Genomic DNA, 11,477 nt, shown 5'->3' with positions numbered 1-11,477 from the left:
GGAACGCAGTCCTATAGGTGCTAGGGGCCATATCCCAATCTTTAGTTAATACCGATGCCTTAATGAGCCGTCTACTTAGGGAGAAGATATATAGAAAAGATACCTCAAAATATATAAGAATACATCTTAAAAAGACTACTATAGAGACTACCGTCGAGATAACTAGATCGTGTCGGTTGAGGCTATTTTTGTAATAGTACGGAGTAAGTCAGGTGGTTTAATTCTTCTGCTAGTCATAATTCAGGCGTCTAGGCCTAAATAACATATTGAGGCATCAGTATTTAGTAAACACAGGGGTTCGGCCCCTTGTGTCTATATCACTGTGTATGTAATACCGTTCGGAGGCGAAATATGAGATTTATACTGGCCTAAGTAAAAACAAGTACCTATGTAGTACGTATATCAGAGGTAGAGACAGCAGAGAGAAGCCAGTATAGCCCCAGAATTAAATCAACTAGAAACAAATACAAGAAAAGAAAACACCATAACGATGGTATGAAATAAAACACCAGTGCCGGGCCAAATGAAAATCCCAACGAATATGATCCCATCCCCGCTGGTTATGCTACAAACCCATCCGCTGTAAAACAAGTACGCCGACCAAGACCCAGGCCCAGAAATGAGAACAGTGGCTTAGGTAAACCTGCGCTTAGTTGGGCTCGGTGTCCGGAGGTGCTGCTCACGCTCACGAGAGCGCTCGGTGACAAAGTCCATCGCCCGTGTGTTTTCGAGCATCAGGGGCTGATCGTATTTCTCGTCGTAAGCAACTCCTTGGGTTTGCCGGGGGTCTTGCTGCCCGTAGTATCCGAAGGAGGGGTTATGCTGCAGCTGTGGGTGCATGGATTGGGGTGGTGGTGGGTGTTGCGCGTAGTTCTGTTGCTGAAGACGTTGTCTCAATGAGCGGAATGACCAGTTGCTAAAAACGGTGACAGTAGATATGGTTGCGAGGAAGAACAGCTAGTATAAAAGTCAGTAAAGATCCAAAACTGAGCGCGCAGGGAAACTCACAATCGCCTTCCAGCTAATGGGGTCAATGAAACTGTTGATGATAATAGCCATTGTATGAGCGGAGACTTTGGCGCGGCCAACCTTTGCTGGATCACGATTCATACACCGTTCCCAGTTCTCGCATATAGTCTCCAGAGCCGGGACGCGACTCGATCGCCCGCAGTCGTTGTCGATATAGTTTTTTGTGCAGACCGCCATGTCGGCCAAGATAGTATCAGACATTTCCTGTGCAGCTTGCTCGAACTCGCCTCGAATGGCCGACACAAATCCGAAAACCACGTAGACGGCCAGAGAGAACAGCGATAGGTTGACCACCAGTTGGGCCCACCACGACAGGATGGCGGGGACATTCGGGTGTGCCTCCAGCATGCTGAAGAACTCAGACCAGGATGAGACTCGCGAGCGATCCTGTTCGAATTTCTCTCCCTTCCCTTGCTTCGTGGCTTTCACCGGCTTCTCCTCCCTGCTGCTGGGCCGGTCTTGGTCGCTATCGTCATCGCTGTCGACTCGTATTTGCCGACCTAGTTCCTTGTCTCTCCGTCGTTTCTTTTGTATCCGGTGCAAGGCTGCGTTGGAGTGGTGGGTTAGCCGAGGGATTTCGCCTCGCCCTGGGCTCTGCGGATTCCGGCCATGAAAGTTGAATAGTGACGAAGTTCCCTTCCCTGACTTGTATTGCTGCTCGGGCGTGTCCTCGTTGTCTGCATATTCCGGTGACGACATATTCTCAGCGCCAGATGAAAAATCCACATCAAATTTCCGTGGTGTCTGGAAAGCAGGTTGGCCGAATTTAGCCTTGGGTGATAGTGGTGCGGGTTGTTGTCGGGGCTGTGAAAAGAGGAAGGGTTGAGAGTTTGGTTCGCGGAGCGAGGGTAACGCTTGCTTCTGGGGCGATTCGAATGCGCTGTATGTTCCTGTAGGAGTGTCAGGGGCTTGTAATTGCAGTTGTCGTCGTTCAGACCGGGATACGAACGTTTCTTGTCATGCTGCGCTCCAAGCTGGTAGAAGGGTGAGGTCACGTCGCCGGGGGCTCGAGTTTGCCACTCAAAGTCCATTGGACTCTCTCCCGTTCGTTTGTCCATCTTTGTTTCTCGCTGAATATAGATCCGTAGCGGGTGGATGGTGAGTGTCAAAAGTCGGGAAGTTTTTTGTTTGGGGTAAACATCCAGATCCCGTAGCAACCTTGGCATCGACACTCTTTATCTCCGACAAGGACCGTACTTCATCTTCTTCGCACATATCTTTGCTTTGTTTTGTGGTGTATATACAGCTTTAGGAAAGAGATTTTAAGCAGTCGTGCTTGAGCAGACCTAATCGAAACATTGACATCGGCCCGTGGAATGGACCACAGATCTAGAGATCTACAACGTTGATATTACAAATGTATAGACAAGACTCAAATCCAACATCGAAGCAAGTATGATCATTTGACGCATCGGGCGACCAGCACCCACTATGGGTATTAAACAAGATGGAAAGCATACAAGACAGACATGAGAAGCCATCTACTCATCCATCTGCCACTGGTATTCCAAAGCCTCAAACCGACTCTTCTTGTTCCGCGACGTAAACCAGTCTTTCTCAAATCCATTGCCACGATCCACGCCATCCCAGCGGTGCCCTGGCCGGATCCCATATCGATTAGGCTGGAATGAGCCCTGATAAAGCGGCCGCCCCGTAACACTGGCTCCCGCATCACGCCGGGCAGTAAGGAACTCCGCAGCGGGATCATTCCACCGATCGCGGGCCCTCATATCTTCGTTCAGTTCCTCGTCCTCGATCGTCCGTGCAAGTGGCATGGCCTTGATATCTTGTAAGTTCTGTCGTCGCTCCTCGCGCTGCTGTCGCTGCACATCTCCCATCAGCGCCTCGCGCGCCTGTTCTTCTTTCTCGCGCTTTTCTTCTTCTGCGCGTCGGGCTTCGGCGCGTTTCATGGCCACGTTGATGATTCGGCCGGATGCGTCTCGGTAGATTGTTTCTTGGCTTTTTTGATTCACTGCTGAGGGATCGCGGTACTGTGCTTCTTCGGCCTTGCGCCGCTTTTCTTGGGCTTTCACCATTGCTGCGGTTTGGGCGGCGGTTTGGAGACCCCCTCGTACTCCGGACTCCATGCGCCCTGCGCCGTCGTCTTCATTTTCTATCATAAGCGCATCTTCGTCGTCGGGGTCTTGGTGGGCGGCGCGTTCAGCTGCTGCATCGGCTAGAATTGCGTCGGCGGCTTCTTGTTCACTTCCTTGGCCGGACGTGGGTCCTCCGATTGTCTTCCAGCTTGACTTCTTTGCGCGGCGGAATTCTGTGGTTCTGGCGGATGTGTCGAAATAAGGTCTATCCTCATCGTCTTCTTCCGTATTTCCTAATGAGCGAATGTCTGGTGGATCATCATCGGCAATGATGAGACCAGAGCCTGCAGTATCGATGGCTTTGGTCTTCTTGCGCTTCTTCTTTGGCCGCTCGGTGGTAGGGTCAGCGGTCAGATAGTTCTTTGCCAGGTAGTCGGCGAGTGAGCCAGGCATAATTTCGGTATGCTGTATGTGAGGAATGTGAAATGTAGAGGTGCAGGTTGAGCTCAGTGATTTAATGATCCGGAGGAACGTTTCCCCGAACTGTATGCCGCCTAGCGCTAAGTTAACAAGGCGTGAACGTCATTTGATTATGGACTCGGCAATGCAGAGTGAGACTTCGAACTTGCTCGCTGAACTAATTGAGAGGCCTGTACAATGCCACGCTCCGAAGAAGCAGAGTGGTGGGCCAACGCAGTCTACGAAGCCATCAAAGAGATTCCCCGGGGCAAAGTCACTTCCTACGGTCATATCGCACGCCTCCTCGGTGAACGTATGGATGCAATTATATGCTTGTTGGATATATACTAACCATTTTTCTTTGGTAATAGCTCAGCGCCCCCGCCAGGTCGGAGTCTGTCTCAAGGTGCTTCCGTCACCGGAGTCTGGCTCGTATTTCAACTCGAACACTGTGCCGTGGCAGCGAGTGATTAATTCTAAAGGAATGATTTCGCATCGGTGCGTTTGTTCTAGGCTACCTATTCCGAATTCTTATATCATATCAAACTGGACCATATAATCTAGACTTGAAACGAACTTTTATACGTGTTCACGGCTGACATCTATAACAGTGGACCCGGGAGTGCGGAGCGTCAGGCAGAAGCTCTCGCACAAGAAGGTGTGGAGGTTACTACAGACAGCATGGGCGAGATGTATGTTGATTTTTCTCGGTATGGATGGTTTCCAAGCGAGCTGTCGAGCGAGGGAACGGATGAGCAGCCAGAGAATAACACCCCATAAAGACTCTCGAAAATCCTCATACATTGGGGTTTTAGTGCCCTTGCGTTGCATCCGAGCGTTAACAATGATTCAAAAATTTTACGGAGATTGAATCCATACATAGCAAATAGTCATAACTTGTCTGTCTGGAGCAAATCTAGAAGGACTTCCCAGACGAGTGGGAAGTGGGAAGGGATGATACAGGAGACTAAAGACCCATCACGAATATGATCAATGGAAATAGAAAGACGAGTCTATCGGGGAGATATGAGATCGAAAAGCACCAGACACAAAAGGTTGACAGACGTGCAGGGGGAAAGGCGAGGCATAAGCATACGAGCATCTCGAATAACACCCCATCCAACCAACTACCAGCATAGGACGAAAGAAAAGCTTTGAAGAAGAACAAAGACATAAACCAACCAGCATCAATCCGTAAATGGAAAGAGAAAAAAGATCGTTAACTCACATCATCGCCATAAGGGCATGAAAACCCAGGGGATAGTCCCATCTAGGCTAAGGAAAGAGAACAAAGAGGGAGGGGATCACTAAGGTCATCTTCATCGCTTTTTGACCTCAGCAGCCCAGCCTTCAATACCCTCCCCACGAGTTCCAGGGACAATGCCCAGATCGATCCCATCCATACCAGGCGTGTCCTTTATCCACTCATGAGCTGCCATACCACCAGCGTTCGCCCTCTTCTCCGGTGACAGATCAAGCATGGGCAATAGGAGTTCGCTAATACGCATGCTCTCCTCCATGGAGTAGTGGTACTTTTCTCGCAGGACGTCGGGCAGGGCCCAGTGACGAAGTCGGTGGATATTGCGCAGTTCACCCTTGCGATTGAAAATTTCTTGGGACCATTTGCCGGACATGCAGAGTGACTTGGGGAAGGGACCCAGTAGTTCAATGATTTGGGCGATGTGATCATCGTCCTTGCCATATTTGGTCCCTGATTGGGGGTCGAAGAGGTAGTCTCCAGTGATGAGTTCGAAAACCTAGACAATTAGCATGTTGTTCGGCTTCGGCTGTGATTGATGATCATGCCACTCACCATGCATGCCATACTCCACACGTCGGTACTGGCACCCCACTTAGAGCCCAGTATGACTTCGGGCGAGCGGTATTGACGAGTCTGAATGTCGTTGGTGAAATGATGACCGACCCAACAAGCATTGCCTAAGTCTGCAATCTTGACAGAAATAATATTGACGTCAAGTTCTTCTTCCGGTGATTTGCTCGAAGAGCCTTTATCGAGGGAAATGCCAGACACCTCGCGCTCCAGAAGATCTCTGTATGTATATTGTTAGATTAGATCAAGCTCTTATCAATCAGAGCAAGGCAGATGTATGTCATGACGTACGCAGTTTTCTCTCGCTGGTTCTGCTGCACATCTTCTTCCTTCACCCCAAGCAGTTCTCTCATGGAGGGCGTTTCTGCTGTAGATGCTAGGTCAGTTTCTTTTCTCGCGCGCGGTCGAGCCATGGGTGCATCAAGGGGGACTGACCTGCAGGCTCATTGACCATCTGGCTGAGGCTACTGTGTGAGTTGGAAGAGCTATGTTTGAAGTCGAAGTTATTGAAGTTGGTGTTGAGCGGACTAGGGAGCGGCTGGCTCCCTGTGATCAGTGTGCGTCGCCGTCTCCGCCCGTTCCGGTTATCCTCTTTCTCTTTGGCATCTTTATTGGCTTCTTCCTTGACATGCGCCTTGACGATCTGCTCCACATCTCCAATCTCGATCAGGACATTCTCCGGCTTCAGATCCGTGTGGATGATTCCACACTCGCGGTGGAGATAGTCCAAGCCCAGCAGTACTTGCTTTGCAATCTGCTTGACTAGCGGCATGGGAATACCGCGATGGTTCCACCGCTTGATCAAACCCAAGAGGTTCTCGCCCAGGACTTCAAAAACCATACAAACATGGATACCGTTGGGTCCCTTGTGTTCAAACGAGTCCAGCAGACTGACCACATGCTTCCGACCAGGGTGAGAGGGTTTCGCTTGAACTATTTTGTTGAGGAGCTTGATTTCGTCGATCGCGGTTTCGGTGTAGTGTGCGGCGGATCGAACCACCTTCAGCGCGACATGCTTGTTGGTGGTTGTGTCCCGCGACAGCCAGACCGTCGAAAAATGACCCCATCCAAGCTTGCGCACGATAATATAGCGACCATTGTTGTATGCTTCGCCCACAGCGACGGGGTGGTATCCGCCTTTGCAATAATCTTCGGAGTCCTCCTCTTCCGCGGTAGCCTCGAGTTCTTCGCCAGACGATGAGGATGATGATCGCGATGCGGATGCTTTGGAGTTTGACTGAGCAGCGCCGGTTCTGATCCATGGGAGATTAGTAACCCTGTTCATCAGAAATGTTTCAAGACATACGATTCTGTAGCACCGGGCCCAGGGTTCGCTTCATTAGTGACGATGGGCTTCAAGTCGGTGCCCTTTCTCCTCTTCTTTCCGCCGTTGCCATTGGCAGCTGACGCAGCAACGTTTGCCATCTGTTTGCCCTTGTTGAGCATCGCCTTGGTAAGATCGACTCCCTCCATGATGTGGAGATTTGGGAGGTCAAGCTGAGAGGCGGGGCACACTGGCTTTTGGTTGGTTCAAGCGGAACTTAGAGGCGGTGGATGTTGGAGGGGGGGGCGCCTCTACCACCTGCACACACAGTAAAGACACGGTAATCAAATATTGCAGAGGAAAAGTTCAAATAAACTGGGTAGGAATAATTTGAGGAGGGGAAAGAAGATGTCAAAGATTGGAAAATTGCGGGTAAAGGCAAAGGCCAAAGAGAATATGGGCCAGAGCGACGATCCGATCGCAAAAGTCAAGTTTTATAAGATCAAGAGAAAGATAGATCACTTCGGAGAAAAGGGGAGTGTTGAGATCGATGGGATGGTATTCCGCAAGCAGCCACAGCGTCGTGGTGGCAAATATGGACGCATTGAGTATAGACAATAAATAGCCTTATAAGAATATCCTGGATGCATGTAAATGTGAAGAAAAGAGAAGTCTCAGCGCTAATGCTTTGACTAGTAGAAACATAGCAAGTAGCAAGTACAGCATACGCGTACATGTCAGAGGAGATACATTCTGTGATGCTGACTTTGTTCACTTGGTTATATACTGTAGATGTTTTAGGTCTTTCCTGCTACATCCACCTTACTCTACCTATCCTATCCTTGACTACATTCTTATTCATTATTCTATTGAATTTCAATCAGATAGAAAGAAAAAAAGAAAAAAGAAAAAGAAAAGATCGACTGCAGTCTTGATGTGACGATCCCCGCTTGGGGTAACTAGCTACCTGACTTGACCTCGGTGGATTCACCTCTTGAACTCTTACTACTCTGAGCCGTTCCTTTGGCTTCTCTGTCACCATGACAAGTCCCTTCAACCGCCGCCCTATTCACGACTACTTCATCGCCTCTCCTCTGGTGGCCCTACTCTATCCAGTACACCAGATATTGCTCCGTCTGCGTGGCCCTCCTCGACTCCCTCCGCCTGGCACTCAACCAATCCGAGTAGTCTGCATTTCCGATACTCACACCCTCGAATGGCCAGACGTACCTGACGGAGACCTTCTCATCCACGCCGGAGACCTCTGCAACAACGGTTCCGCACGCGATATCCAAGCCTCTGTTGACTGGCTCCGGAGCCTTCCCCACCCATACAAAATCGTCATCGGAGGGAACCATGACAGCTACTTCGACGTGCGGTCACGTCTGGATGAGGATCGTAAAGACCCAGCTTCCATGGGGGATTCCTTCGCGGCAATCTCTTCCTCGACGGCATCCATTCGCTCGTTCCACGAGCTGAACGACGACTCCCGCATCGACTGGGGTGACATACACTACCTCCAACACTCAGCCGTGACCCTCTCGTTCGCCGACACCTCTGCGCCCTCGCCCACCGCCCCCAGTACTAGCTCCCGCTCGCGCTCTCTCACAATCTACGGCGCCCCCCAAGTCCCAGCCATCGTCCCCTTCGGCCCCGAACACGCCTTCACATACCCCCCACACCACGACGCCTGGTCCGGCACCATCCCCCCAGAGACAGACATCCTCGTCACCCACACCCCACCCCAATCTCATCTCGACCTTTCCCCCATATTTTCCACCGGCTGTCCCAACCTGCTGGCGGAATCATGGCGTGTCCGTCCTGCCCTCCACGTCTTCGGTCACGTCCATGAATCTGCCGGCCAGGAACCTATCTTCTGGGATGAGGCCCAACGCGCCTGGGAAAGATTGTGTGCCTCGCGCCGCTCGCGTGCACGCTTTAGCCGCATGTCTTCGCTCGCTGGCTTCCTCCGCGATCTCTTCGATCTATCTGCCTGGGTGGATGCCGCGCGGGTCGTGGGATACGGGATCTCAGGTGTGGTTTGGGCTCACATCTGGGGTGGGGAGAACCTTCATGGTGGGTGGATGGTCAACGCTGCTTGCATGTATCGTGACAGTGGCCGGCTAGGTAACCCGCCGAGGGTTTTTTCCCTGTGATCTTCCATCGGTAAGCATAGCGTTCGCTTTTTGGTTCCTGTTCATAATACCATGTTGGTTGGCTTGCGCTTGGTGAACTGCCACTGTAAATAAAGCTGAGCGGTTTACCTACGCCACAAAAGGCGTCTCTTTTCGGCTATTCGCATCTTCAGCCTGAGCAACTCCAAGGTTGGTTCTCAAGATCCACCTTGTATTTCACGTTACAAAAATGATAATTGTATAATATATATATTGGCGGTTCTGATCTTGGTAGCAATAGTAACCTAGTTCATGGGATCAACAGAACCTCATTGAGCTTCTAGTTAATGTCAGAGGGGCAATCATAGTATAAAGGCATATATGTATTCAAAAAGGTATACATACCCTATATATACGGAAAGGAAGAAAAGAAAGCAATAAATCAAAGGCAAATGTAGATGTAGATGGAAATATACGTCTCCGGTTTTTCAGGTGATACTGAGGCTCCTTCTACAAAGTAAGAAACCTTGAATTCCCACGTGTTGGTATGTCAACTTCAAAATATATCTCCGTAGTCTTGGCATCAATCATTTAAGTTCTACAAGCCAAAGAGATATTTGACCAAAAAGAATAATTTGTACATATTGCATGGGTATAGAGATATATATGGACTCAATGGTTATATGCCCAGACGATACCACCCTGTAGACCGACGCGAACAACTCAGCAAGCTTCAACACAAACAAAAATGAACTACAATGCAGCAAAGAGGATTACAGCTTCGGCTTCTCATTAAACCTCGGCACCTGCAATGGATCATATGCACTAAGGCCAAGGGTATCAGACGGCACAACCCCGGAGTGCCCACCCAACAACCCGCGAGTATCAAGCAGACTAGGACTGAGATCCGCCACAGTCGGAGCTCCAATCAACCGCATGTTCATCTCCATCTCATCCTTCAGCAGCTGCATAGCACGGTTCACACCATCAAGCCCATAAGCAGACATGGCATACAGGAACGGCCGCCCAATACCAATACCCCTCGCGCCTAGACAAAGCGCTTTAAGGATATCAGTTGCGCGACGCACACCGCCGTCAACATAGACTTCAATGCGATTTTCCCAGCCACGCTCGCGGAGCGCAGGCATCACCTCGGCCAAAACCTCGATGCCGGACCGCGCGGTCTCGAGCTGTCGGCCGCCGTGGTTGGAGAGCACGACGCCGTCGCAGCCTGCCTCGACGGCGCGCAGGACGTCCTCAACACACTGCACGCCCTTCAGCACGATCGGCATGCGTGTGATGGATTTGAACCAGGGGATATCCTTCCAGGAGAGCCCGGGGTCGATGAAGGAGGAGATGGCGCGGGCGGCGCCCTGGGTGCGGTCGATGTCATCGCCGCCGGACTGGACGTTCGAGCCAGGATCGGAGAATTTAGAACGCATATCTTTCTCGCGGCGGCCGAGTTGGGGCGCGTCGACGGTGATGAAGAGGCCCTTGCAGCCGCGCTCCTCGGCATGCTCGACAATCTTGCGCGTGATTTCGCGGTCTTTGTTGACGTATAGCTGGAGCCATTGCACTTGGTCGCCTTGTTTGGCGTCAATGATTTCGTCCAAGGAGCATGAGGCTAGCGTGGGAATCATTTGTACTACGTTGTGTTCGTGGGCGGCTTTTGTGAGCACCACTTCGCCTTCTGGGTGGCCCAGCTTGCCGAGCGCCGTGGCAGTCACGTAGAATGGGATTGAGCATTTTGTGCCCAGCATTGTTGTGGTCATGTCGATGTGCTCGACATCGACTAGAATTCGCGGCCTGAACCAGATTTTGTGGAAGGCTGCATGGTTCTCGCGCATTGTCTGGTTATAGGTTAGCACTGGGGATTTCGTGCCTGGGGGTATAAATCATCATGGTAGCTTACAATTTCATCATCTGCTCCGCTAGAGTAGTATGCCCACGCCGTCTTCTTCATAACTTGGCGGGCCACCACCTCAAAGTCCAGCAGGTTGTAGCAAGCCTCGAGATGGGGCATGCGGGAAATGCGCTCTTGGCGTTCGGCTTCCTCCGGGTCGAAGGCTTTTTCTTCCTGCTCAACGGTTGCCATGTCTACTGCTCCCAAGTGCTTCGACGGGTCCAGGAACTTGTCCAGGGTATCGGGTGGGTGGATTGGTTCGAACTCTTCGGTCGCATCTTTGCCTGCATACTTGAGGATGATCTTCTGGCCACCAGGGTGTTCTGAGAAATATTAGTACACATTCGAGGAGGGAAACGTAGTAAAGAAACACACACCCGGGAGGAATTCGGTTACGTCGTAGGCTTTGCCGTGCACAATGATCCAGCACGAGTCTTTGGAGTTGTGCTCGGCGACAACGGCGCCGGTGAGCTTGCCTGCGCTCATATTGAAAAGGATAAGAGAGTATATTGTTCGCTGAAGAGTAGAAGAGAGGAAGTAATGAAAGGGAAAAAGATCTAGTGGACCCTCGGGATAAATGAGTCCGGGGGAGAAGTTGCGGGGAGCCTCTCGGCCGACTTGTCGGATGAGACTCGCCTCGTCGGATGAGAACTCAAATGCTCCTTAGGTCCGTATATTAATCGAATTGAATGTACGGAGTATTCCTAAGATCAAGCCCAAAATCCAAAGGATCTAAGGGATTGGTGGGGGATCGTTGTCGGAGCCTCGGTCTGGGTCATTTCCTCTATATTGGATTCAGCCAGTAGTACGGAACGTATTACATGCTCGGATGTTCCCTTCA

At 50.9% G+C, this 11,477-nt stretch overlaps 6 protein-coding genes across 6 annotated transcripts; 2 read left to right on the top strand and 4 right to left on the bottom strand.

Moving 5' to 3' along the window:
* Positions 1-633: 633 nt before the first annotated feature.
* Positions 634-2,087, bottom strand: LCP9604111_2477 (putative nuclear envelope protein Brr6; the record flags this gene model as incomplete). Its single annotated transcript, XM_039069958.1, has 3 exons — positions 634-957; positions 1,009-1,919; positions 1,979-2,087. The coding sequence occupies 3 exons, from the start codon at positions 2,085-2,087 to the stop codon at positions 634-636; spliced, it is 1,344 nt and encodes a 447-aa protein (XP_038931229.1).
* Positions 2,088-2,510: 423 nt separating this feature from the next.
* cwc26 (putative cell cycle control protein (Cwf26)) lies at positions 2,511-3,518 on the bottom strand (the record flags this gene model as incomplete). The annotated part of the gene is made up of 1 exon (XM_039069957.1): positions 2,511-3,518. One exon carries the CDS (start codon positions 3,516-3,518, stop codon positions 2,511-2,513), a length of 1,008 nt encoding a protein of 335 aa, XP_038931228.1.
* Positions 3,519-3,722: 204 nt separating this feature from the next.
* Positions 3,723-4,304, top strand: LCP9604111_2475 (MGMT family protein; the record flags this gene model as incomplete). The annotated part of the gene is made up of 3 exons (XM_039069956.1): positions 3,723-3,837; positions 3,896-4,022; positions 4,136-4,304. The coding sequence occupies 3 exons, from the start codon at positions 3,723-3,725 to the stop codon at positions 4,302-4,304; spliced, it is 411 nt and encodes a 136-aa protein (XP_038931227.1).
* A 539-nt stretch (positions 4,305-4,843) lies between these two features.
* Positions 4,844-6,828, bottom strand: LCP9604111_2474 (serine/threonine-protein kinase; the record flags this gene model as incomplete). The annotated part of the gene is made up of 5 exons (XM_039069955.1): positions 4,844-5,281; positions 5,338-5,575; positions 5,647-5,722; positions 5,791-6,608; positions 6,662-6,828. 5 exons carry the CDS (start codon positions 6,826-6,828, stop codon positions 4,844-4,846), a joined length of 1,737 nt encoding a protein of 578 aa, XP_038931226.1.
* Positions 6,829-7,659: 831 nt separating this feature from the next.
* On the top strand, positions 7,660-8,775 carry LCP9604111_2473 (metallophosphatase domain-containing protein; the record flags this gene model as incomplete). The annotated part of the gene is made up of 1 exon (XM_039069954.1): positions 7,660-8,775. The coding sequence occupies one exon, from the start codon at positions 7,660-7,662 to the stop codon at positions 8,773-8,775; it is 1,116 nt and encodes a 371-aa protein (XP_038931225.1).
* Positions 8,776-9,506: 731 nt separating this feature from the next.
* LCP9604111_2472 (L-lactate dehydrogenase (cytochrome)) lies at positions 9,507-11,122 on the bottom strand (the record flags this gene model as incomplete). The annotated part of the gene is made up of 3 exons (XM_039069953.1): positions 9,507-10,583; positions 10,646-10,959; positions 11,014-11,122. The coding sequence occupies 3 exons, from the start codon at positions 11,120-11,122 to the stop codon at positions 9,507-9,509; spliced, it is 1,500 nt and encodes a 499-aa protein (XP_038931224.1).
* Positions 11,123-11,477: the final 355 nt, after the last annotated feature.

Source organism: Penicillium roqueforti (assembly GCF_015533775.1).
Source record: "Penicillium roqueforti strain LCP96 04111 chromosome Unknown scaffold_03, whole genome shotgun sequence".
Classification (NCBI taxonomy): Eukaryota; Fungi; Ascomycota; class Eurotiomycetes; order Eurotiales; family Aspergillaceae; genus Penicillium; species Penicillium roqueforti.
This window is presented reverse-complemented; position numbering and strand designations above follow the sequence as displayed.